The sequence below is a fragment of the Pantherophis guttatus genome, chromosome 17 (assembly GCF_059756535.1).
Source record: "Pantherophis guttatus breed Tessera chromosome 17, ASM5975653v1, whole genome shotgun sequence".
Taxonomy (NCBI): domain Eukaryota; kingdom Metazoa; phylum Chordata; class Lepidosauria; order Squamata; family Colubridae; genus Pantherophis; species Pantherophis guttatus.
In genome coordinates, this window is record NC_142079.1 from 12,753,243 (window position 1) to 12,779,907 (window position 26,665).

Consider the following 26,665-nt stretch of genomic DNA (forward strand, 5'->3'; position numbering starts at 1 on the left):
TTGTGCCTCAAAATCTGTGCGGAGAAAAACATAATCTCGCAATAACAATAACTATGATTCAGATTCCAGGAAAAAAAAAATTGTTATCAGACTTCTGAATGGTGCAATTCTTTCTACTGGAGATTCTGATTTATTTACTGACTGGCGTTGCATGTTATTTTTATTCTACTACCTACTATTGTACTTTTCCTTCCTGTATTTCTACATTTGGTATTTCATTCTTACTTCTCCTTATCTACCCAAACTTGTCAATTAAGCGCTGTGTATATTTGCATATGTGTATATATATTCACTTCCTTTTTAGGTTTGAGATTCATTGCTTGCTGGCTTTCATAAAGCAATTGGATTTGCATTGCTTAATTATTACCAAATTCGTAGAACCCTGCTGGAATCCGGATCCTTAGAAAAACTTGAAATCGCATCCGTCTCAGATCCCTAAAAGTGATACTGCCATTCAAGTGAAGGAAGGGGGAGACTGGATTCGATTTACTAGCATGACCTGTGTCATCAGATATTTTACAACCTATATCCTGGCGCCAAAGAGCCCCGAGATCCCCTTTACCTGGAGGAATTTATATGATACCCATGTGGGTTGTCTCACTTTAAAGGGTAGTGGTGTGAATGCATGTTTGTTCGGGTTCTCAAAGGAAATAGTAAAGAAAACATCTTCACACTTGTGTATTGGCTAAAATCTGCATTCTGACTTAAAGGGAGTGGTCTCTACCACTTTATTGGAAATGCGTAAGATCTCCGACCTCCGGGTATTTCGTTGTGCATTCAAGACCCTGTTGTTCCGCCAGGCTGGGCTATCAACCTAACAATTTTAAATTGGGTTTTAAATTCCTGAGGTTTTAAATTGAGCCGAATTCATTTAATAATTTTAAACTTTTTAACTGATCTTGTCTTGTGTTTTTAATAGACTGTACACCGCCCTGAGTCCTTCGGGAGAAGGGCGGTATAGAAATAAAATCATTTATTTATTTATTTATTATTTATTTTTTAATCCTACTGCTTTGCCTAAGGGTATTCAGATTGAGCTTTAGGTGGATGGTTTTCACTTCTGCTTAATAAAAGAATCCTTTTGAACAACTACGTGTCAAGAGTTCGTACTTTCTTAAGTTGGAAGGAGAGGCGATCCTTACAATCCGCTTTTCCCCATTCCAGATACCAAAGAAACAAACTGCGCCTACAGCAAGAAACCAATGAAAGTCCCATTCAGAGTTTCACTTCTTTGCGAAATTTGGGGACTATCCAAACAGCAGCTGCTGTGGAAGCCCAGCTGCCCCCATCCCGGCTATCTGTGTGCCCAAACAGATCACTCCGGACAGAAATAAACACCCGTGCGTGCAAAAGAGAGCCAAGCACACGCACGCAACCCTATTCCAAAGCATGCTTAGTTTAAAGCATTGCAACATGGTTGCACGTGACAAAAACCCCATGACTCGCTTTGGGCGTGCTCTGTTGTCGAGTCTCTCTTGGTGATCCACCCCCCCCACCCCAAAATAAAAATAAAAAAAAAAATAAAGTCCAAAGAAATAAAGAACGAGAAGGGAAAGCACTCCAAAATGGAATAAAGCCGCCTCTGATCCGGCCCGACTCCGAATTGCACCCCTTTAAACGCGCGCTTCCAATTTGAGTTTATTTTTTTGCAAGCGAAACGAGAAAGCAGGAAGAACTGCCTCTTTTTTGCAAATCACGGGGGAAGCCCGTGAGCGACGGCGCGCGGCAGCCAATCCGCGGGCGCGGCCCGGGCCGAAAGAGGCGGGCTTAGAGAGCAACCTGGGCATTCCCAAGCAAGAAGGCGAAGCGGCGGCCGGCAGGGAACGGCGGCGGGAGGGGGAGAAGGCTCCGGGAACGGCGGCTAGCGTCAGGCTTTTCTAGCGAGGTGTGGGGCGGGGGGTGGGAGGAGAGAATCTGGCGCCGGCTCGGAAGAGCCCCCCGAAACCGGGAGATTACGGGTTCGAATCCCACTTGGGGAAGAGTTTGGGTTTAGAAGTGGGGAGTTTAATTTAAAAGTTTCGGGGTACGGGGTGAGTCCGGCTCTTGGAAGTCACGTCCCCCTTCGTTCTTTAGTTCCTAAGAGGGGATCTGAGCAGCCGAGGCGCTTGGAAGTTGCCTGGAGTAGTAGGGAGGAAGGGTAGGAGGAGGGTGCCAAAGCTGGGTGAAGGTAGTAGGGGAACCCCAAAGGTTCCTTGGTCCCTAAAGGGAGAGGACATTGGAGGGGGACTTAAGGGTTAGTTAGGGGGAGATATTTTTCAGTTGGGTCACCCAACAGGAGAAGTTGAGTAAGGAGTTGGCCAACCAGCAATGCAAGAGGCTGAGTCCAACGAGAGGAGCCCGCTCTTAGAGCCCAACGCTCGGTCGTCCGTCTCCTTCCCTCCGGCCAACGTCTTCCATGGACGGCGCTTGGCGTGTGCTGCGGTGCTTCTAGCGGAGCTGCTGGAGAGGGTGGCCTTCTATGGCATCACCTCGAACTTGGTGCTCTTCCTCAATGGGATTCCTTACAACTGGGAAGGCGCCCAAGCCAGCCAGGCCCTTCTCCTCTTCATGGGCATCACCTACCTGGTCTCCCCTTTTGGGGGCTGGCTGGCCGACGCACTATTGGGCAAGTTCCCCACCATCTTGGTTAGCATGGCGGTCTACCTCTTGGGCATGCTGGCTTTCCCCGCCATGGCCATCCCTCCTAGCCGTCAGTGGCTCTGCGGGGAGCTTCATCCGTGGCCCATTGAGAACTGCTCGTCGCCTCTGCAGAGCAATACCACGTCTGCCCCGTGCCCATCACATGGGGACACGCGTTACTGTCTCTTCGCCACCTATGGCGGCTTGGTGTTGGTTGGGCTGAGTGTGGGCTCCGTGAAGGCCAACATCACCCCCTTCGGAGCTGATCAGGTGATGTAACTTTCATTGATTTCTTCCCTAACAAAGCCTTGGATTGGGTTGTTAAATGGGTGACCAAGCCAACAGGTTGGACAGCTCCACGTCTTGTCCTTGCTGTTGTCCTTAGTTGGTTGGTTTAGATCTTCTTGGAGATGTGGTCCCTGCCAAAATACCATAGGTAAGTAGGAAAACAGGTGATTTCTTAAGATAGGTTCCATGAGAGGTTGGACCGTCCTCGGCTTGCTTTTATAAGGAATTTCTGCACTAATTGGGGAATGGAGGTGGGAAGCTAATTAATAGAGTCTTCCTATTCTAAATATTCCTACTCTGGATATGAAGGGACGTGGTGGCTCAGTGGCTAAGACGCTGAGCTTGTCGATCGAAAGGTCGGCAGTTCAGCAGTTCGAATCCCTAGTGCTGCGTATCGGGGTGAGCTCCCATGACTAGTCCCAGCTTCTGCCAATCTAGCAGTTCGAAAGCACATAAAAAATGCAAGTAGAAAAATAAGGACCACCTTTGGTGGGAAGGTAACCACGTTCTGTGCGCCTTTGGCGTTGAGTCATGCCGGCCAAATGATCACGGAGACGTCTTCGGACAGCGCTGGCTGTTCGGCTTTGAAACAGAGATGAGCACCGCCCCCTAGAGTTGGGAACGACTAGCACATATGTGCGAGGGGAACCTTTACCTTTACTCTAGATATCTATGATCATCTTCCCCATTTCCAGACTTGGCTGCAGAAGCAACTGGAAAATGGTTTATAGCAACCTTCTCCAATCCGGTGGGACCCATCAACTCATAGGTTTGGCCTCAACGGTCAGTTCAAAGAAGGTTGGGGTGGACAATGCTGAGCTAATGCAGCAATGAGAAGGTTGGGGTGGACAATGCTGAGCTAATGCAGCAATGAGAAGGTTGGGGTGGACAATGCTGAGCTAATGCAGCAATGGCCTCAAATGATGGTTAGCAGCTTTTTGGCCTTCAAGTGATGAGCAGTGATTGATTTTAATGGTGAGACCCACCACATCAACTCATTCCTGTCATATCTTGGTTTTGTGGGTCTGTTGCATGTGACGCTCAGAGGATGGAGTTTTTTCTTAGTTCTCCTCCCATCATCTGTGACTTTGTGGATTTTGAGATTAGCTTCCCATATCTAATCCTCATGATGGTCCTTTCTATCAACTGTCTCCTCCTCTTTGACTCTCCACCACCAAATTTGGGTGCGTGGTGGAAGATTCTCAGAGTTGGTTGGAAAGGCTCTTCATATCGGGAGATACCTTGGAAAGGAAAGGCCCAAGAAAGGGGAAAATTCAAGAATTAAGGGCCATGAATGAGCTAAGCAACACCAGAAGAAAAGCTACCTTTGAAGTGTGTTGTGAATGGATGTCTCGCTCAAGAACGTTGAGATGGCTTTGCTCCCACGCTTGCTTGATTTGAGTTTGTGCGTGACATAAGTACGTTATCGCCATAAACTAATGACCTGAGCCAGTCTACTGTTTGCTTTAGAGGAAGACACAGGAAATCTGAGATAAAGAAATATTTGGTAGGTTCTTCTCAATTCTTCTGTCCTTCAACGGTGTCGTGTGAGTGAGATCTCCTTTAACAGATCCCGTTTCTTCTGTTCTCTTGACTTTGGGTTGGACGATGGAGGGTTAAGAAATATTTCTGAGTAGGCCAGATTTAAAATTGGAATCTTCAGCTGCTCTTTAGACCAAATTGTCCTTGTTAATAGTAGATGTTCATGTGCCTTGAATGTGCTTGCTCTGCTTTTTGGGGATATTAGCATCTGTTTCTTGCAAACTCATCCTTCTTCCCCAGTTCTGATGTCTTTGAGATACGTTTACAACTTTACGTTCAGCTTGTTTAAGCTGTGTAACTTTCTGGGTGGCTAAAACAGCTGTGGTTTCAGATCATGAGAGTTGTAGTCATTTGGCCTGCACCAGATTGGGAAAAATAGAGACTGACTTCCTGAAAAATGTGTACCAAACTATTTCCTAGAGGCAGCCGACTGAGTATATATATATAAAAAACATTTATGTTCTATTGAGACAAAGAAATTGGCCTCTTAAACTTCCCAGTATGCTAATTTCTCTCTTTTGCTTACTACGCTGTGTTGTGCTAAATTTCTATATAATTCTTCCTCTGTGCTAATCGCCCTGACCTGAAATGTACACAATTGTGGCCTTGTGACCAATCAGACATGTGACACCAAAAGGGGAAGGTTTGTTCCAGAAAACACACACAACAACTTGCCTATCGTGAGTTTGGTCCTCCGGATGTTGCCTTCCCCGTCAGCCGGCTGATAGCAAGGAATTCTGGATTTGTAATTCGACAACATCTGGAAGATCCGTCTCTGCGAAAATGAAACTTGGACTTTGAGGAATGAGGATTGATTGACTCATTTGAACTTCGGAAGATTAGAGAAGATTGCCGAGAAGGCCCATGAACAACCAAGACAAGCAATAGCTCGTCAAGCAGATAAATCTAGAGTTCTCACTCAAGGCGTGAATGATCAGGCTCAAATTGTCCTACATTATGCGAAGAAACTCTGGAGAAAGGTTCAGATGCTAGAAAAGGTGGAAAGAAAGGGAAGGAGAAGATGAGATGGATGGACTCAAGTTACAGTGATGATAGGGCCACCATGGGAAGAGATTCTTGAAGACATCCTTCCGGAGAACATTTATGTATATGGTCGCTGAGAGTCAACTCCATGGCATTCAGTCAGTCACAGATGAAATCAAATTTCTGATTCCTATCGATCAACTACTTCTGTTGACTTAAGATCAGAGGTGAAATCCGACAGGTTCTGGAGAACCGGTAGCGGAAATTTTAAGTAGTTCGGAGAACTGGCAAATAGCACCTCTGGCTGGCCCCAGAGTGGGGAGGGAATGGGGATTTTGCAGTATCTTTCCACTAGAGTGGGGTGGGAATGGAGATTTTGCAATATCCTTCCTCTGCCACGCCCACCAAGCCACGCCCACAGAACTGGTATGGACAAAAATTGGATTTCACCCCTGCTTAAGATGTAAACCAGGGATGTCCAACCTTGGAAACAAGACCCGTGGGCTTAAATTCCCCAGCCAGCATACAGGCGTGGTATTTACTTACTTTCCCTACCAGTTTGCAAATGTGAGCATGTGCACGCTCTCGCTTCGCTCACATGTGCCCCATCCACACCTGTGCCCGCCCTTCCATGCATGTGCTTTGCTGGTGCGTGTGCCTTCTGTGCATGTGCCCGGCCTCAAAAACGTGCCTAAATGGCAAAGAACCGGGGTGGGTGGATGGGTGATGTTCGCTACCGGTTCGGGTGAACTGATTTGAACTGGCTGAATACCACATCTGCCAACATACCAGCTGGAAAATTTTGGGAGTTGAAATCCACCTGTTTTAAAGCATGCTGGCTGGGGAATTCTGGGAGTTGAAGTCCACCCATCTTAAAGCATGCTGGCTGGGGAATTCTAGGAGTTGAAGTCCACTCGTCTTAAAACATGCTGGCTGCGGAATTCTGGGAGTTGAAGTCCACTTGTCTTAAAGCATGCTGACTGGGGAATTCTGGGAGTTGAAGTCCACTCGTCTTAAAGCATGCTGGCTGGGGAATTCTGGGAGTTGAAGTCCACTCATCTTAAAGCATGTTGGCTGGGGAATTGTGGGAGTTGAAGTCCACCCATCTTAAAGGATGCTGGCTGGGGAATTCTGGGAGTTGAAGTCACCCATCTTAAAGCATGCTGGCTGCGGAATTGTGGGAGTTGAAGTCCACTTGTCTTAAAGCATGCTGGCTGGGGAATTCTGGGAGTTGAAGTCTACCCAACTTAAAGGATGCTGGCTGGGGAATTCTGGGAGTTGAAGTCCACAAGGCTTAAAGTTGCCAAGATTGGACACCCTTGCCATCAACCAAAGTTTGTTAAGGCATACCTTCATTGTTCTCTCAAAAATGAATGTAGGGCTCTTTTCATTTTCCTGATGTTGTTTTAATTATACCCGCAAAACACACTTACGCCTGATTCCAAATAGGCAGACTTGAGCAATGCAGTGATTTCATCCTAGCGTGCTGAAAATGAGGATTTTTTTCATTGTTCTCCCAGCTGTTTTCAAGTTCCTCTTTTAAATTAGTAGTTTGCTTCCTGTTCTTCTCTTTGACACATGGTGAGTGTAAAAAGAAACAACCCTGACTTCTCATAGTTCTGAATTCAGCTGTCATCACTGCGAGGAAATGAAACCGATCTGAAACATAAAAATGGCAAAGGATGAGAAAGCCAAAAATCTTTCTACATCTCGCCGGGGGCACGAGCGGTTCTTAATTCATTATGGTTAAGGGAATCCTTGTATATTTGCTTGTTGCATATTTCTCCAGGAACTCAAAGCGGGGAGTCTGTCTTGGACCCCAGCAACAGGTGGTCCTCGACTTACGACCACAGTAGAGACCAGAAAAATCATCATTAAGAGCCGTGATGGCGCAGTGTTTAGAATGCAGTACCACAGGTTACTACTGCCGGCGGCCAGCAATTTGGCAGTTCAATTCTCACCTGCGCAAGGTTGACTCAGCCTTCCATCTTTCCGAGGTTGGTAAAACGAGGACCCAGATTGTTGGGGGCTAAAGGCTGACTCTAAACCGCGTAGAGAAGGGCTGTAAAGTACTGTGAAGCGGTATATAAGTCTAAGGGCTATTGCTATTTTCCTTCCTTCCTTCCTTCCTTCCTTCCTTCCTTCCTTCCTTCCTTCCTTCCATCCATCCATCCATCCATCCATCCATCCATCCATGGTGCACAGTGGTTAAACTGCAATATTGCAAGCTAACTCTGCCGACTGCAAGCAGTTTGATTCTCACCAGCTCAAGGTTGACTCAGCCTTCCATCCTTCCAAGGTGGGTAAAATGAGGACCCAGATTGTTGGGGGCAAGAGGCTGATTTTGTAAACCACTTAGAGAGGGGCTGTAAAGCACTGTGAAGTGGTATATAAGTCTAAGTCCTATTGCTATTTTCCTTCCCTTCCTTCCTTCCTTCCTTCCATCCATCCATCCATCCATCCATGGTGCACAGTGGTTAAACTGCAATATTGCAAACTAACTCTGCCGACTGCAAGCAGTTCGATTCTCACCAACTCAAGGATGACTCGGCCTTCCATCCTTCCGAGGTTGGTAAAACGAAGACCCAGATTGTTGGGGGCCAGATGCACTAGGAAACAGTATTTAAATCTAAGTGCTCTTGCTATTAAGCCATGTGGTCATTAAGGGAGGCATTGTGTGACCATACTCCATTTTACAACTTTTTTTTACCATGGTCATTAAGTGGGACATGCAACTACAACCTGCCACCTTCCTCCCCCCCTTTTTTTTTTTGGACTTTCCTTGTTGGAAGCTGGATGGGATCATGTGATCCACCAACGCACTGCAAACATTGTACATTTGTCCACCGGGGATGGGGTGGGAGTATAAGGTGGTCTTCTTGAGCAGGGGGTTGGACTAGAAGACCTTCAAGGCCTCTTCCAACCTTGTTATTCTAAGCAACCTAAGTAAACGCATAATCCAAGTGCCTGGATTATGATCGTATGATCTTAATCCTAACGAGGGCCAGATTTTCAAGGGCGGATTGATATGTAGGAGTCCAGATGTTTAATATGCCACGCAAGGAGCCTGAGTGGCGTAGGAGGCTAATGCCTCCTACTAAGGCAGCATTTAACATCCAGCTGCCTGTGAGTTCAATTCTCACCAGGCTCAAGGTTAACTCAGCCTTCCATCCTTTCTAAGGTAGGTAAATTGAGGACCCAGATTGTGGGGGCAATAAGCTGACTTTGCATAAAATATACAAAAGTATGAAGGCTATTGCTTAACGCATTGTAAGCCTCCCTCAGTCTTCGGAGAAGGGCGGCATATAAAAATAAATAAATAAATAAAAATGCCACCTTCCCTCTGAAATTATACACCCCAATCTTATTTATTTACTAGCTGGATACCTGTGCTTCGCTAAGAAACTATGTGATTGGGCATGATAAATTGAACTAACCAGAGAAATGCCCGGGTAGATTCCATAAGAGATGTCCTTCTCATTGTCATCATCGCCAACGAAGTCTATCTGGAGAAATGAAGGCTGCTGCTGAGGCCCTGCCATGATACTCCCTGTGGTAGATCTGCCCCTGCACTAAATATGTTGGCATATTTAGCGGTAGCTGCCTGATTAACGTAGGGGTTATTAGATGCATCCTTTTTTACAGCCTCTCTATTGACTTCGGGATGACTTTGACGGGATTACTTTTTTTGCAGCTTCCCTTACTTGGGTTTTCCTAATCGCATCTGTAAATCTTTTCCTGCATTTTCCCTCCCTTAATTTTAACTGGTTTTACAGTAGAAGGAACAGATTCGTCTGAACTGAGGAGGTCGGTGTAAGAAGTAAGTTGGGGCTGGGACACGACGCAGGAGAAATTCGGTTCACAATCTGTTGGCTCAGTGGTGGTCGGTGATTGAAACTCATAAGGGAATATCTCTCCCGCCGCCTTGAGTTCGTTCGGAAGCAGTTCCATAGACGGAAGGCGTAGACATTTTGGTGAGGTAGTGACGTTTAGTACTGTAAGGAGCCCCAGACCACCCCTGAGTGAAGGACTGGAATGTCTGCCAGTTTGAACTGAGGTAACAGAATGTGAGGCAACTGGCAGTTGGAACAGAGTTCTTTTCAGGTAGGGAGGAGGAATAGAACAGACGTTCTCCTTAGCATCAGAGCATGTTAATATACTGTATATAAAAAAGAGCCTTGATAGTACAGTGGTCTACGCACCCTGTTATTAACACAGCTGCCTGCAATTTACTGCTGGTTCGAATCTCTCCAAGGCTCAAGGTTGACTCAGCCTTCCATCCTTTCTAAGGTAGGTGAAATGAGGACCCAGTTTGTGGGGGCAATAAGCTGACTTTGTATAAATATACAAAAGTATGAAGGCTATTGCTTAACGCATTGTAAGCCGCCCTGAGTCTCCAGAGAAGGGCGGCATATAAATCAAATTAAAAAAATAAATAAAAATCTAATGATTTCGAAAAATCCTTTCTTAGCGAGCACCTAGAAGCCAAGAGAAACGTAAGTGCCAAATTTCAAGTTTGTAGGCTTTACCGTTCTGGAGATTTTGTGATGAGTGAGTGGATTTCGCTTTTATATATACAGTATAGATTAGATTTTAAAACCTGGGGCACTGTGAAAGGGAAAGATGGCTACAGATATCCAAATTCCCAGGGGGCTTCCTTTCTTTGAAGGGTTTTAAGCAAACCAGAAGAAAGAGGGCTAGGAATGAGGGCAATGATGCCCTGCTTGGTCTTCATCCAGCTGTGTTGGCACAGATTCCCAGACCGAAACTGGACCTTTTAATGAGGCCACGAACAAGCCCTGTTAGTTAAGGAGGTTGGCTTCATGTAAGCCGGGATGGCATCATTGAACCAAAAACACAGCAAAACAAGTCTCGGGATGATTCAGCTGGCACAGGAGGAATGTTCTGAATTTTTTATTTTCTTCCTTTTTTTGAGAGCGAGCGAGATACAGTAGTGGCTTTTCATTCGCAGCTGTGTCATAGAGCAGCAGCCCCAATGAGTCATGAAAAATGGGACTTTGGGGCCAAGAGTGTGTCTTGTGTGGATAAATATATCCCTATAACAGCTGCTGGGCATTCAGTACCCCCAAAACAGTGATTTATTCTCTGTTCTCAAATGTTTCTCGACTTCGGCTGCTTTAAGACACGTGGACTTCAACTCCCAGAATTCCTCAGCCAGCCACGGAGATCCACCAATTAGGGTGTGGTGGTGATTCTCCTTGGTGATTCTTTGATTAGGGTAGTGCTTCCTGCGTGCTTGTTTGTTTGTCTGGTGTCAATCCCTGCTTATCTAGTTAAGATAAGGATGAGGATGTGTTAGTAAAGCTACAATAGTGGCCAAAATTGTGGAAACCTTTTGGGAAAAGTGTGTTTTCTAAAACTAGCTAATAACAACACTTTTTTTGGTGGAGTAGTACCAATAAAATTATATATCAATGGAAACATAATTTAATCAAGAATGTAATACAATGAAAGAAGCAAAGTCAAAGCGGAAGCCAGATTTGCTTAACAACTGTGTTACAAAATTTAAAAACTGCAATGATTCACTTAACAACTGCCAAGAAAGGTCATAAAATGGGACAAAATTCACTTAACTCACTTACATTGCAAGACATTTTGGGCTCAGTTGTGGTTGTAATTCGAGGACTACTTGTATTGAGTGGATTAAAGAGAGCTGTTTAACTCTAATGTTGTTAACTTAGCAACATTAAGATATGTGGACTTCAGCTCCCAGAATTCCCCAGCCAGAAAAGCTGACTAGGGAATTCTGGGAGTTGACATCCACACGTCTTTTAAGCCATCAAGGTTGAAAAACACTGGGTTACAAGAATGCTATTTTGTTCTTCTAGGATAGAAGCATAAAATCTTGAAGCTCTGCCAAAACTTTCTTCCGCCTCCCCTTATACCAAATAGAATCAAAGTGAGGTTTCCTTGAGTTTCTTTCTCACTCTTTCCGTGGCTGGCTGGGGAGTTCTGGGAGCTGCAAATCCATTCATCCTCAAAGGGCCCAAGGTTGAAAAACTCTGCTCTCTACGGACTAAAAATGGAATTCTATTTTGCATTTCTCGGTTGCTTTTTATAGAGGCAAAGATTTGCACCTGCTCCTTCAAAGTTTGCTTCTTGAAATATCTCTGGTTTCTTTTTGTGGTATTATAAAATTGACGCCTGTAAAATGTTCCCACTGCAGGTGGGATCCCCTGTGATTAAAATGCTCCTCTCTCTCTCTCTCTCCCTCCCTCCCTCTCTCTCTCTCTCCCCACCCCTCTCTCTGTATACATATATGTACCAAGTCATCTTGGTACACAGATGACTTACTCTCTAGGGAAAAATACTGTGGGGGTTAAGACACCCCTAACCTCTCAGGGTGTGTGGGTGTTCCAGCATAACTCTGGAATGCCTAGGCCACTGAAATGAAAAGAAATGAATGATATCTATAGTGTCAAATCACAGTACTTTTGACAGTGATAGTGTGCATTTTTGATTCAACTTCTGTTAAGATGCAGCCTGTTGTGCCTTAAAATGGCTTCTACTGTACAGACAGTGGAGTTGCCATGGTAACGGTTTCACAGTACTCCACAAGGAGGCTCCCTCTGGTAAGGGGGATTGGTTCTTAAAAAAAAAAAAAACACCCTAGGCCCTCAGCTTCAAGCAAAGAGGGCAAGTTGTCAGGGGAGGTGCCTGCTAATGTAGATAATCCCTTCAAAGGCAGGATTGGGATAAATAAATACCCGGGCAATGCCGGGTTATCAGCTAGCATAGGGGTCTGCAACCTTAAACACTCGAAGAGCCATTTGGACCCATTTCCCACAGAAAAGAAAACACCGGGAGCCACAAAACCTGGGTGGGCGTGGCCAACTCGACATCACTCACTTACACCAGTCACATGACCTTCCCCCCAGCCACGCCTACCCAGCCAGTCATTAGGTCAGAGAACCGGTTGTTAAAAAACACCGGGAACCATGAAACCCTTTTGACATCCCTCCCTCTCTCTCCCTCTCTCTGTATCTCTCTGTCTCTGCTCTGGCCACTTCTCCATCACCCGCCATCGCCCTTACCTTCTCAGGCCAGGCAAGGAGTGACTGGGAAGCGAGGGGCAGGGCCAGCCAGTGGTGAGATCACCTGATAGGGAGCCACAGCAGAGGGCCCAAAGAGCTGCAAGCGGCTCTGGAACCGCAGGTTGCTGACACCTGAGCTAGTGTGTGTGTATGTATGTATGTATGTATGTATGTATGTATGTATGTATGTATATATATATATATATATGTAGGTCTTTGGTTATTCGGGTCTTCTCCCACGTAAAATTGGAAGTGTCTTGGCGACGTTTCGACGAAGTCTCATTCATCATCTTCAGGCTGGTGTTCTCGGCTTTGTGCTTCCAGGAGCAATATATATATATATATATATATTCTGAGGTTTTCGCGGGTGTTTGTATGTAGGTCTTTGGTTATTCAGGTTTTCTCCCACGTAAAATTGGAGGTGTCTTGGCAACGTTTTGACGAAGTCTCATTCGTCATCTTCAGGCTGGTGTTTTCGGCTTCGTGCTTCTAGAAGCAATGTGTGTGATCGCAGCTGTTTCTTCCATATATATATATATATATATATATATATGTATATATATATGTATATATGTATATATATATGTATATATGTATATATATATGTATATGTATGTATATATGTATGTATATGTTTGTATAAAGCAAGAAACTAAAGCAAAAAAAAAATTCTCATAGAATTTTCTTCTCCCTGGGAAAACAATCTTTAGGTGAAGGATCGAGGTCCAGAAGCCACACGGCGTTTCTTTAACTGGTTTTACTGGAGCATCAATTTGGGAGCCATCCTGTCCCTGGGAGGCATCGCGTACATCCAGCAGAACGTCAGTTTCGCCGTCGGCTACATCATCCCCACGGTTTGCATCGGGGTCTCCTTCGTGGTCTTCCTGTGTGGCCAGAGCGTGTTCATCACCAAGCCGCCGGACGGCAGCGCCTTCACCGACATGTTCAGAATCCTGGCTTATTCTTGCTGTAACCGAAAACAGCCAGAGCGCTTATCCGGCCCTAGGTAGGTAGAAGTGAAGGCTGGGGGGGCGGGGGGGGATCTTATTCCCAGGAGGCTGGACCCGAAGAGACTCGGTGGGTGTAAAAACAAGAGTCTGGGTGTGCATTCAGTTTGCGTTGCTTGGGATTATTATTATTATTATTATTATTATTATTATTATTATTATTATTATTATTATTATTATTATTTATTCAATTTATATACCGCCCTTCTCCTAGTGGACTCAGGGCGGTGCACAGCCAAAACTAAAATACATAACAATACAAAATTTAAAATTAATTAAAAGAATTATATATTTTGGCCCGAATTAAAACAGTGCAAATTAAAACCCATTAACAAATTAAAACTAAACAATTAATAACCATTAAAAACTAAAAAAAGAGGGCGGGGTTCACGCCAGCCCTGCTTGCTGGAAAAGAAGAGTTTTCAGGGCACGGCGAAAGACCCGGAGATCCGATATCCTTCTTATCTCCGGGGGCAAATCGTTCCAGAGGGCAGGTGCTGCCACAGAGAAGGCCCTCCCCCTGGGGGTCGCCAGCCGACATTGCCTGGCTGACGGCACCCTGAGGAGGCCCTCTCTGTGGGAGCGAACCGGCCGGTGGGAGGCTATCGGCGGCAGAAGGCGGTCTCGCAAATACCCAGGTCCTATGCCATGGAGCGCTTTAAAGGTGGTAACCAACACCTTGAAGCGCACCGGGAAGACCTCTGGAAGCCAATGCAGCTCACGCAGGAGAGGTGTCACATGGGAGCGCCCCCTCGCTCCCATAATCCCCCGCGCGGCCGCATTCTGCACCAGTTGGAGCCTCCGGGTGCTCCTCAAGGGGAGCCCCATGTAGAGAGCATTGCAGTAGTCCAGGCGGGAAGTGACGAGTGCCTGAGTGACTGTGCGTAGGGAATCCCGGGAGGCCTCTGTTAAAGCAGCTTTGGGAGGCCTTGAAAGTGAATAGTCCCTAATAGGCATTTTTGCCCATCTCCTCTGTTGTCTCTTATGTGCGTTTGTGGTTCTTGAAGGCCCCCAAAACTGCACTTTGAAATTTGGATGGGCGGTTACTCTACAATATAGCACCCCCTTTTCTTCTCTTCCCTTTTTCACTTTCTCTCCCTTCCCGTCCCCTTTTTTCCTTCCTTCCTCCCTTCCTTCCCTTTCCTCCCGCCCTCCCTCTTTCTCCTTCCTCTCTTCCTTCCCCTTCCTCCTTTACCCCTCCCTCCCTCTCCTCCCTCCCTTTCTCCTTTCCTTCCTTCCCTTCCTCTCTTCCTCCCTCCCTCCTTCCTTCTTTCTCCTTTCCTTCCTCCCTCCCTCCCTCCCTCCTTCCCTCTTTCTCCTGTCCTTCCTTCCCTTCCTCTCTTCCTCCCTCCCTCCTTCCTTCTTTCTCCTTTCCTTCCTTCCTCCCTTCCTCTTTCCCTCTTTTTCCTTCCTTCCTTCCCCTTCCTCCTACTTTCCCCTCCCTTCCCTTCCTTCCCCTTTTTCCTCCCTCCCTCCTTCCTTCTTTCTCCTTTCCTTCCTTCCTTCCTTCCTCTCTTCCTCCCTCCCTCCTTCCTTCTTTCTCCTTTCCTCCCTCCCTCCCTCTCTTCCTCCTTTCCTCTTCCTCTTTTCCTTTCCTTCCTTCCTCCCTCCCTCCCTTCCTCCTTCCCTCTTCCTCCTTTCCTTCCTTCCTTCCCCTTCCCCCTACTTTCCCCTCCCTCCCCTTCCTTCCCCTTCTTCCTCCCTCCCTCCTTCCTTCTTTCTCCTTTCCTTCCTCCCTCCCTCCCTCCCTTCCTCCTTCCCTCTTTCTCCTTTCCTTCCCTTCCTCCCTCCCTCTCTTCCTCCTTCCCTCTTTTTCTTCCTTCCTTCCTTCCCCTTCCCCCTACTTTCCCCTCCCTCCCTCCCCTTCTTTCTTCCTTCCTTCCTCCCTACCTCCTTCCTTTCTCCTTCCCTCTTTCTCCTTTCCTTCCTTCCTTCCTTCCTTCCTTGCTTCTTTCTTTTTTTCCTTCCTCCCTCCCTCCCTCCCTTTCCACCCCACCCCACCCCATCATATACAGAGCATTTCAGAAAGTTCATGCAAGCCTTTGGACATTTTCCAGAAAAAAACAACAATCCTGCCTTCAATCTGAAAGAATTTCAATTTTTGATGTGCACCCTAACCAACAGGCAGTCTTCAATCTAGTATGTCCCCATCCCACCCCTTCTTTGAGTCAACTGATTCTTCGCCTTTGGCACCCCTGAATATTTGGCACCCACCGCCTTTAAAAAAAAGCCCAGCTCCAAAGTCTTTGGGTGATGCAGCTGAAAAGGAATAAATTTTCATTTTCTCTTCAAAGGGGCAGCCAAGGGATCCTTCACCCGTATCAGCCTTCCAAGGACAGCCTTTTTGAAGCGGCCAAGGCCTCCCACGGGGGCCCTTTCCGAGAAGACAAAGTGGAAGATGTCAAGGCCTTGGTCAAAATCATCCCCGTCTTTTTGGCTCTCATCCCGTACTGGACAGTCTACTTCCAGGTGAGCGGATCAACTGTGGTTCGAAAAGAGCCGAGGTGGTGCAATGGTTAGAGTGCAGGACTGCAGGCTTCTTCAGATGACTGCTAGCTGAAGTTCGGCAGTTCAAATCTCACCAGGCTCAAGGTTGACTCAACCTTCTATCCTTCTGAGATGGGTAAAATGAGGACCCAGATTGCTGGGGGAAAGAGGCTATTTATATTTCTTCTATTTCTGTTTCTGTTATTTCTATTTCTATTCTGCCATGGTGGCGCAATGGTTAGAATGCAGTATTGCACAGAAACTCTGCCCACTGCCAGCAGTTCAATTCTGACCTGCTCAAGGTTGACTCAGCCTTCCTTCCTTCTGAAGTGGTTAAAATGAGGATCTTCCTTCCATGGTACACAGTGGTTAGAATGCAGCATTGCAGGCAAACTGCCCACTGCCAGCAGTTCGATTCTGAACCGGCTCAAGGTTGACTCAGCCTTCCATCCTTCCCAGGATGGACCCAGTGTCAAGTTTCGAGGTCATCTCAAATAAATTGCATTTCAAACAAAGTCTTTGATGAAAAACTTCCATTTATTAAGCACGACATTCTAACTCCGACTCCATCGTAGCTAACACTGACTTCCTGACCCAAAACCCTCCTCTTCCTTTCCCCACTCCTCTGCACTCATTGGCCATCTTCCAAGTCACTCTACCCCTAATCTACTGCTCCAGCTCAAAGGAATTTCCCCCCTCCCATCCCATCTCCTAGGGGATATTATCTCCAGGGAAAATAAGTAGGTGAAAAGTCAAACGTCCCTTTCCAGACGCCTCCGCTTCTCCTTCTTATGTCAGCACTAGAGTAACTGCATCTTGAAGTGCTGACACCCAGATTATTGGGGACCATATGCTGACTCTGTAAACTGTTTCTGGGTTTTGTAAAGAACACTAATGAACAATAAATCCTTTTGACTTCACAGATGCAGACCACCTACGTCCTCCAGAGTCTCCACCTGAGAATTCCACAATTTTCCAACAGCACGTCAAACGGCACCACGAATGCCCACACGGTGAGCCACACAGTGAAAACAGGATAACAGAGTTGGAAAGGACCTTGGGAATCTTCTAGTCCAGCCCTCCCCATTGGTTGACCTGTTGCTATGCCTATTCCAGTCCATGAATATTCATACTCTGACACTTCCCTCCAGAAGTGCTCCAACACTGAAGGTTTTCATCAAGAGGTTGGACAGCCATTTTGCCAGAATGGTATAGAATCTCCTGCTTCAGCAAGGGGTAGGACTAGAGCAGGGGTCTCCCAACAGTGGTGAAATCCTGCCAGTTCTGTCCAGTTCGCGCAAATCTGTAGCGGCAGCAAGGTGTGGTTCGGCGAATCTGTAGCGGCAGAAGCACAAGGCTCCGCCCATCTGCTCAGACATCGTTACTTCCTGGTTTTTAACCCTCTGTGCATGGGGAAAGCCTGCTCATGCGCAGAGGGTAAAAAATCGGGCGTGAGGATGGCGTGCACACTTCCGAACCGGTAGGGAAGATAAGTAGATTTCACCCCTGGTCTCCAACCTTGGCAACTTTAAGCCTGGCAGACTTCAACTCCCAGAAGCAACGCCGGCGGGGGAATTCTGGGAGTTGAAGTCCGCCAGTCTGTAAAGTTGCCAAGGTTGGAGACCCCTGGACTACATGACCAGGGTCTCTTCCAACCCTCTTACTCTGCGTTCTATGTTTTCTAACTAGCTTAAGCAATTGGACTGTCAGCGTTCCAGAAAAACCCCCCAATTCCAAGTAAAAACGCTGAAGCAAGCATTTTTCAAAGTTCTATTTACTAGAATCGGTAAACTGGCACATCTGGGAAAACCCGAATCTGAGAGGTCCGGGTTTTCCCTCAGTAAATCAAAACCCCCAAAACCATCCCCTCAGTCCTCAGACGATCACATGCTCCAATCAACGTCCGTCCCATCTCGAGACAGCACTCCGACCACTCCTCCTCCAGATTTATTTATTTTATTTTATTTATTTGATTTGATTTCTATACCGCCCTACTCCCGAAGGACTCAGGACGGTGCACAGCCAAACAATAAAACACATACATACAAAATTTAAAAGCAGAATTAAAATCAAATTAAATAGTTTTGGCCCAGACAAATTAAAACCCCAAACTATTTAAAACCAATTTTAAAATTTGAATATATAAAATGCTAAAAGATATTTAAAAAATTAAAAATCTTTTATAAAAGAGGGAGAAAGTTAGGACAGGCCCGCCTGGTGAAATAATAAGGTCTTTAGAGCATGGTGGAAGGTGCGCAGATCCGGGATCCTCCGTATCTCTGGGGGGAGCTCGTTCCAGATAGTAGGTGCCCCCACAGAGAAGGCCCTCCCCCTGGGGGCCGCCAGTCGACATTGTTTGGCCGACGGCACCCTGAGGAGCCCCTCTCTATGGGAGCGTACCGGCCGGTGGGAGGCTATTGGTGGTAGTAGGCGGTCCCGCAAGTACCCAGGTCCTGAGCCATGGAGCGCTTTAAAGGTGGTAACCAAAACCTTGAAGCGCACCCGGAAGACCACCGGGAGCCACTGCAGCTCGCGCAGGAGGGGTGTTACATGGGAACGCCATGTCGCATTACCACCCGCGCGGCCGCACTCTGCGCCAGTTGGAGCCTCTGGGTGCTCCTCAAGGATTGCCCTGACCTTGACCAACAGGAAAAATGTCATTATGTCTACAGACAACCCCTCTACTAATTCCCCCCTCCTACTTTTCCCACACATGAGAAGAAGGTGGCACCATGGAAGCTTCCGGCCTAATATGGCTTCCAAAGCTGACATGGACTTTTGTTTTTTGCTGCAGTGCTTAAAAAACAGGAAGGTTTCCAAACGCCTTTCCGTATGTCCATTCGGGTCAGCCTGTGATCCTGAAGCCATCGCGTCCGGGAAATCCGCAAAACCGAAGGTCAACATATCTCCAATTGGAGAGGCCCGCTTCCCCTCCAGCCCCCACCCCCAAATTCATTTGGAATGCCTGTTCCGTCGGTTGACCTATCCCTTAACCCCGTCTTGCCCATTTTCAGCATTCCTGGTGCATTTTATCCGGCATGAATATTTAATGATTAGAGTCATTGTGGTTATCAAAAAAAAAAAAAATCCTGTCGGAGATCTTGGCCGTTTTCCCGTTTAATTGGGACTTTTCACCCTTCCCCTCTTGAACTTTTCCCGGAGATTACAGAGGAGGGAGTAACCTTCCGCAAGCGGCTAAGGGTATGTTGGCTTGACCCAGGTCAAAATCTTGCAAGGTGGAAATTTTAATGAAGAGCAGGGCATCTGCAGAAGGTCGGAGACAACAGAGAGAGGGCAAGTGCAGAGCCCAGCTCTGTGTTGGTGTAAATAACTATTTTAGGAACAATTTTGCTGTGCGGATCATGCGTGCTGATGTTTTAACCTATGATCCCTCGTAAAACTGTCATTCTTCTCCGCTTGTGGGGTGATGAGGACAGATCCTTAATGAGTTTACAGTTTCTGCGTGTCAGAAATGGGCGGGAAGTGGGGAGGGGGGAGATTTTAATTTCTCTGCCGGCAGGATTTTTGCTTTTTAGCTTCTGGGAAGTTGGCTGGCCGGCACCAAGGATTTAGCAGATGTTCTCCAAAGCCACCAAGCCATAGGGACAAATGCAAAGTAGAACGGCTTGCCTCCAGAAGTTGTGGGTGTGCTCCAACAGTGGAGGTTTTTAAGAAGAGATTGGACAAACCATTGGTCCGAAATGGCGTAGGGTGTCCTGCCGGTGCTGGGGGTTGGACTAGAAGACCTCCAAGGTCCCTTCCAAGTCTGCTATTCTGTTGTTCTGTAAATAGAGCCGTGGTGGCGCAGTGGTTAGAATGCAGTATTGCAGGCTACTTCTACTGACTGCAATTTGGCAGTTCAAATGTCACCAGGCTCAAGGTTGACTCACCCTTCCGTCCTGCTGAGGTGGGTAAAATGAGGACCCAGATTGTTGGGGGGCAAGAGGCTGACTCTGTAAACCGCTTAGAGAGGGCTGGAAAGCACTGTGAAGCAGTATATAGATGTAAATACTCCTTCCTTCCTCCCTTCCTTCCTTCCTTCCTTCCTTCCTTCCTTCCTTCCTTCCATGGTGGTGCAGCATTTAGAAGGCAGTATTGCAGGCTAACTCTGCCCACAGCCTGGAGTTCGATCCTGACCGGCTCAAGGTTGACTCAGCCTTCCCTCCTTCTGAGGTGGGTAAAATGAGGACCCAGATTGTTGGGGGCAACATGCTGACTCTGTAAACCGCTTAGAGAGGGCTGGAAAGCACTGTGAAGCGGTATATAGGTGTAAATGCTCCTTCCTTCCTTCCTTCCTTCCTTCCTTCCTTCCTTCCTTCCTTCCTTCCTTCCTTCCTTCCTTCCTTCCTTCCTTCCTTCCTTCCTTCCTGTGCAGTGGTTAGAATGTAGTATTGCAGGCTAATTCTGCCTACAGCTAGGAGTTTGATTCTCACTGGCTCAAGGTTGACTCAGCCTTCCACCCTTCCGAGGTCGGTAAAACGAGGACCCAGATTGTTGGGGGCAAGAGGCTGACATTGTAAACCGCTTAAAGAAGGGCTGTAAAGCACTGTGAAGCAGCATATAAGTCTAAGTGCTGTTGCTATAGTAGGTTCTGCTCTCTCACACACATTAATCATTGCTGACATGGGGTTGAGGTGCCTCACCGAGCCACACGATAGCTATCTGCAAAAAACGGAGATCCCTTGTTGAAGACTAGAGGGCTGAATTTGGGTTGTTGCCTTCCTCTCTTTCTCCACCACAGTTTTTAACAGATTAACAGAGTTGGAAGGGACCTTGTAGGTCATCTAGTCCAACCCCCTGCCCAAGCAGGAGATCCTACACCATTTCTGACAGATGGCAGTTCAATCTCTTCTTGAAAGCTTCCAGTGATGAAGCTCCCACAACATCCAAAGGCAACTTCTGTTCCATTGGTTGATTATTCTCACTGTCAGAAAATTCCTCCTTATTTCCAGGTTGAATCTCTCTGTGATCAGTTTCCATCCATTATTCCTTGTCTGGCCTTCGGGTGCCTTGGAATATAGCTTGACCCCCTCCTCCTCTCTGTGGCAGCCCCTCAAATATTGGAAGATGCTATCCTGTCTCCACTGGTCCTTCTCTTCACTAGACCAGCCATGCCCAGTTCCTGCAACCGTTTCATCATATCTTTTAGCCTCTAGTCTCCTAATCATCCTGGTTGCTCTTCTCTGCACTCTTTCTAGAGTCTCAACGTCTTTTTTATAGTGTGGTGACCAAAACTGGATGCAAGATTCTAGGTGTGGTCTTACTAAGGCTTTATTGTCAGGGTGGCAATTAATCCCATTCTGCTTTTGGTAATTGCACCTTGATTAGAGAATGGATCGTGACCTTCCCTTGAAGTATACTTTAAGAAAATAAACCCGAAGATATATTTTCTAAGAAAAAACTCATTTATTTGTTATAAAGAAAATAAAACATCTTACTAATCTAATTAGTTACATCTTGGCAGCTTTCCCGGCCAGACCTCTCTTGGCCGGAGAACAAAGAAAGAGATAAAAGAAAGTGAAAGAATGTGGACATGCGCAGTTAGCTTAGAGATAAGAACTTGGCAAGCTACGGTAAATCTGAAAGTTCAAAAATAAAAGCTCATCTGGTAAATACAAAAACGCAGTGACATTTATAGAGTGGTATTAGTTCCTGCAACCGTTCTTCATATGTTTGAGTCTCCAATCCTCTAATCATCTTCGCTGCTCTTCTCTGCACTCTTTCTAGAGTCTCAACGTCTTTTTTTTATAGTGTGGAATCCTATTTTATATTTATATCTTTATTGATAATATATTTATATATTTATATATAAAATATTTATATTTTATAGTTCCCCGCGGCTTGGCTGACCATGTTTGATGCTGTGCTGATCCTCATCCTCATCCCCCTCAAAGACAAAGTGGTGGATCCCATCTTGAAGAGGAAGGGGCTCCTTCCTTCCTCCCTGAAGAGAATTGCCTTTGGGATGTTCTTCGTCATGTGCTCTGCGTTCGCTGCAGGTGAGGCCCAGGATTTTGGGTTATGGAGTGGCACTGGTTATGGATACCACCGGTGTCATGATTTAGATCTCCGCTCAGAAACACGACGTTTTATAGCCATTCGATTTCTAGGGGTTGCTCTAATTAACGACTTTAGCTGTTAGGTTTGCTCTCCTATAACGGCCGGTGACTTGGGCATTCAGCGAAGCGGTCGTTAAGTGAAACTGAGGCTGCACTTACAGCCTTCCGACCTGCGAAGGTCATCCGTGTAAGCCTTGGTTGTTACGTGACCGTTTTCATCACCGTCGTTCACTTCGTACGGTTGCAAAACGAGGCCGTCGCTAAACGTTGGGAGAACACTTTGCTTTGGCCAACCAAAATGTCCAGTTATCCTGAAATCTTCACCAGTGGTTTAACATCTGTGGGCATTATAGGGCGGAGTTCCCCAACCATCCCAGCTTTGTGGTCCGGCGGGGGATGGGGATGGGGGTGGATGGGGCAGAGGGGTCAATTCTGCACAAGTGTCCAGCTAGCATGTGCCTGTGTGTGTGCACGCATGTGCAGCTTCCTTTCCGCGAGCGGGGTGCATGCGTGCATGCAGCTCACCCAAATGTGCTGGCCTGCTGTTTCTGCGGCTCGATTGCAAACAGCTCACGGTCCACTAGTGCATTGGTGGATTGCTCCCGGTTCAGTCCGGTTCTTGCGAACCGGTAGTAACAGCAGTGGGAGGCTCCGCCCACCTGCCCGGACGTCAGCATGAACGATCTGCACATGAACAGACGCGCGCACGCTCCTGTTGTGAACCGGTAGCGGAGGTAAGTAGAATCCACCCCAGCACTAGTGGGCCGCAGCCCAGAGGTTGGGGATCCCTGTTCTTCTTCTTCATCATCATCATCATCATCTTTTAATGACCCCATAATCCCTTGCGGGTGGAGTCTGGGCAACTGAATGGAGCTGAGTGTTTACTGGCCAGATGCCTTTCCTGTTGCCAATGTGGAGTTATATTCAGCAGATAGATTCTCATCGTGCCCAGAGAGAGAAATATCTGTCTCTACCTAGGATCGAACTCACAGCCTCCTGATTGTGAGGCGAGAGCTCCACCTCTAGACCACCGCACCACTCTCTGGGGAACCCTGTTATAGGGGTCTAAACCAGTGATGGTTAAAAATTTTCTCGTCGTGTGCTGAAAGCGCGCGTGTACGTGTCAGCACCCATAATGCAATGCACCCCCTCTGTGCATGCACGCACAACTTCCCCCATACACACACGTATGCGACTCTCCCGCCCCCATTAAAAACTGGCCACGGGGGGGGGCGCCACACTCCCCCGCATTACCCTCTGCCCACGCCACAGATGCGTGCAAGATCCCCGTGCATGTGCATGAGTCTCCTGCATGCACTCCCCCCACGCATCCCGAAAATCAGCTGGCTGGCGGGAGGCACGCACGCATGCATGGTACAGCTGAGCTAGGCAACGGCTCGCATACCCGCAGAAAGGGCTCTGCGTGCCAGCTGTGGCACGCGTGCCATAGGTTCGCCATCATGGGTCTAAACCCATCTTAATTCTCTTTCTGATGGTTTGGATTACACCGCACGGGTTGATCCGAAACAGGATGACCAATCGGGGCGAGCGCCGTGGGTAGACGCAACCATGCAATCAAAACTGCAATGCTTTGTACACGCGGGTGAGGTCTGGGACAACGTGGCGGAAATGCACGGTTGAACATCAGACGGGCGTTGCTGATTGCGAGTCATTTCCTGTGCGTTTTCCCTTCCAGGAATATTGGAAAGCGACCGGCTGAGGAGAGTCAAGACCAAAACCATTGATCAGAAGATTGGGACGGCCGTCTACCATGCAGCCGACATGTCCGTCTGGTGGCAGGTCCCTCAGTATATTCTGATCGGGATCAGTGAAATCTTAGCCAGCATTGCAGGTTGGTTTGCCATGTCGCGTTGTGTGACAGGAAAACAGCCCCCCCCCTTTAATCTTCTTTCATTCGGTCTATTTAATTCCCTAGCTGACCCAGGGGTCAGCAACCTGTGGCTCCGGAGCCACATCTGGCTCTCTGCTGTGGCTCCCTGTCGGATGATCTCACCACTGGCTGGCCCCGCCAGCCAGATACAGAGATACAGAGAGAGGGGGAGAGAGATACAGAGAGGGGGAGAGAGGGGGGGAGAGAGAGACAGAGATACAGAGAGAGATACAGAGAGAGGGGGAGAGAGATACAGAGAGGGGGAGAGAGGGGGAGAGAGAGGGGGGGAGAGAGAGACAGAGGTACAGAGAGAGGGGGAGAGAGAGAGACAGAGAGACAGATACAGAGATACAGAGAGAGGGGGAGAGAGATACAGAGAGGGGGAGAGAGGGGGGGAGAGAGAGACAGAGATACAGAGAGAGATACAGAGAGAGGGGGAGAGAGATACAGAGAGGGGGAGAGAGGGGGAGAGAGAGGGGGGGAGAGAGAGACAGGTACAGAGAGAGGGGGAGAGAGATACAGAGAGGAGGAGAGAGAGAGACAGAGAGACAGATACAGAGATACAGAGAGAGGGGGAGAGAGATACAGAGAGGGGGAGAGAGGGGGGAGAGAGAGACAGAGATACAGAGAGAGGGGGAGAGAGGGGGAGAGAGATACAGAGAGGGGGAGAGAGAGAGAGAGAGAGAGAGAGACAGAGAGAGAGATACAGAGAGAGGGGGAGAGAGATACAGAGAGGAGGAGGAGAGAGAGAGACAGAGAGAGAGATACAGAGAGAGGGGGAGAGAGATACAGAGAGGGGGAGAGAGGGGGAGAGAGAGGGGGGGAGAGAGAGACAGAGGTACAGAGAGAGGGGGGGAGAGGGGGAGAGAGATACAGAGAGGAGGAGAGAGAGAGAGAGAGACAGATACAGAGATACAGAGAGAGGGGGAGAGAGATACAGAGAGGAGGAGAGAGAGAGACAGAGAGAGAGGTACAGAGAGAGGGGGAGAGAGGGGGAGAGAGATACAGAGAGGGGGAGAGAGAGAGACAGAGAGAGATACAGAGAGAGGGGGAGAGAGATACAGAGAGGAGGAGAGAGAGAGACAGAGAGAGAGGTACAGAGAGAGGAGGAGAGAGAGAGAGACAGAGACAGAGAGAGATACAGAGAGAGGGGGAGAGAGGGGGGAGGGAGGGAGGGAGATATGTCAAAAGGATTTTGTGGTTCCCGGTGTTTTTTAACAACTGGTTCTCTGTCCTAATGACCGGCTGGATAGGTGTGGCTAGAGTTGAAGTCCACAACTCTTAAAGCTGCCAAGTTTGAAGATCTCTGGTCTAGGCTGTTCTCGGTGGATTTTTAGAAAATTCCTGGCTTGAGAAAACAAGACCAGGACTCTTCGCTAGTTGCATAACTATCAAGGCTCATCACCGGGGATTGATTTTCCTTCTCTCTCTGTTCCTCTCCTCCCTTTCCAACTTTCCTGGTGCAACCTGCAAACGGGAGGTGTGTGCGGGGCCATAAAATCTCATTTTCTGCTCCGTTTCACACACATTTTGGGTTCATTAGGAAAAAAAAAACAAAAAAGCTGCCAGCCTCTCGCTCTTTCGCAGAGCCCTCATTTCGCCTCGTCTTCTAATTAAATCATAGCCATGTTCTCGCCGTGGGGTCCCAACCGATTCTGAATAGCTTGGTTTCTCCGGGGTCCTTTTTCGTGGGTTTTTGCTAGCTGTGACAAACTCGCCTCCAGGTTTACGGGGATGAGTTGGGGGTTTTTTGAGTCTAGAAACCAAATATTGCAGAGGAGCACCTGGGAGAAAGATGCCAGATCAATGCCTGGTGAAGACTATGCTAGTGGCCCAAATTGTGGGAACCTTTTGGGAAAAGTGTATTTTCTAAAACTAGCTAATAACATCACTTTTTTTTTCTGGAGTAGTACCCTAAAATGATATATCAATGGAAAGATAATTTAATCAAGAACGTCATGCAATAACTTTTATGAAGGGTTTGCTATTAGAATGGCAGCTACAGCATAAAGAAGAAAAGTGAAACACGTAGAAAAAATGAGACGTACAAAAATTATCCCACAGAAAAAATGAGATATACAAAAATGATCCCCATGTCAGTTAATCCTTCATTGGGTAACCTTTAAAATAAAATAAATAATTTTATTTCTATACCGCCCTTCTCCCGAAGGACTCAGGGCGGTGTACAGCCAATTTAAAAACACAAGACACAACAATGATTAAAAATTAAAATAATTAAATAAATTTGGCCGGATTAAAACCCCAAAAATTTAAAATACCCCAATTAAAATATTATGTTGATAGCCTGGCCTGGCGGAACAGCAGGCCAGCTGTTTAGCATGAATGACGGCCTTACAATGTCTTTTCACGGAGTGAACCAAGTCTTTGAGTTCTGCAGCTGTTCTAATGTGAAACCAAGATTGAATGATAGCTTCCATTAACTGGGTTTTATTGCTGGGTCGCTTCTGACTAACAAGTTTCTTTAGTCGGCTCCATAGATTTTCAATTGGGTTAAGGTCTGGGCTATTCCCAGGCCATTCCAGCAGTGGAATAGAATTATCTTGAAACTCCAAAAAAAAAAGTGGTGTTATTAGCCATCAAACTTCAAAAATACCCTTTTCCCCAAAAGGTTTCCACAATTTTGGCCACTACTGTAGTTCCAACATTCAGAGGGACAGTTTGGTCTAGTGGTTAAGGGTCCCGGTTAGAAAGCAGGAGTCTGTGAGTTCTAGT

The 26,665-nt window shown here is 47.1% G+C and overlaps 1 protein-coding gene across 1 annotated transcript in view; it reads left to right on the top strand.

Moving 5' to 3' along the window:
* Positions 1-1,781: 1,781 nt before the first annotated feature.
* The window catches only part of SLC15A4 (solute carrier family 15 member 4), a 33,621-nt gene continuing 8,737 nt past the window's right edge, over positions 1,782-26,665 (top strand). The window contains exons 1-6 of the mRNA XM_034435231.3: positions 1,782-2,889; positions 13,199-13,494; positions 15,790-15,964; positions 16,906-16,995; positions 21,813-21,981; positions 23,738-23,893. Coding sequence (XP_034291122.2) covers positions 2,308-2,889; positions 13,199-13,494; positions 15,790-15,964; positions 16,906-16,995; positions 21,813-21,981; positions 23,738-23,893 — 1,468 coding nt within the window. The 5' untranslated portion in view covers positions 1,782-2,307. The remainder of the gene's footprint in view (positions 2,890-13,198; positions 13,495-15,789; positions 15,965-16,905; positions 16,996-21,812; positions 21,982-23,737; positions 23,894-26,665) is intronic.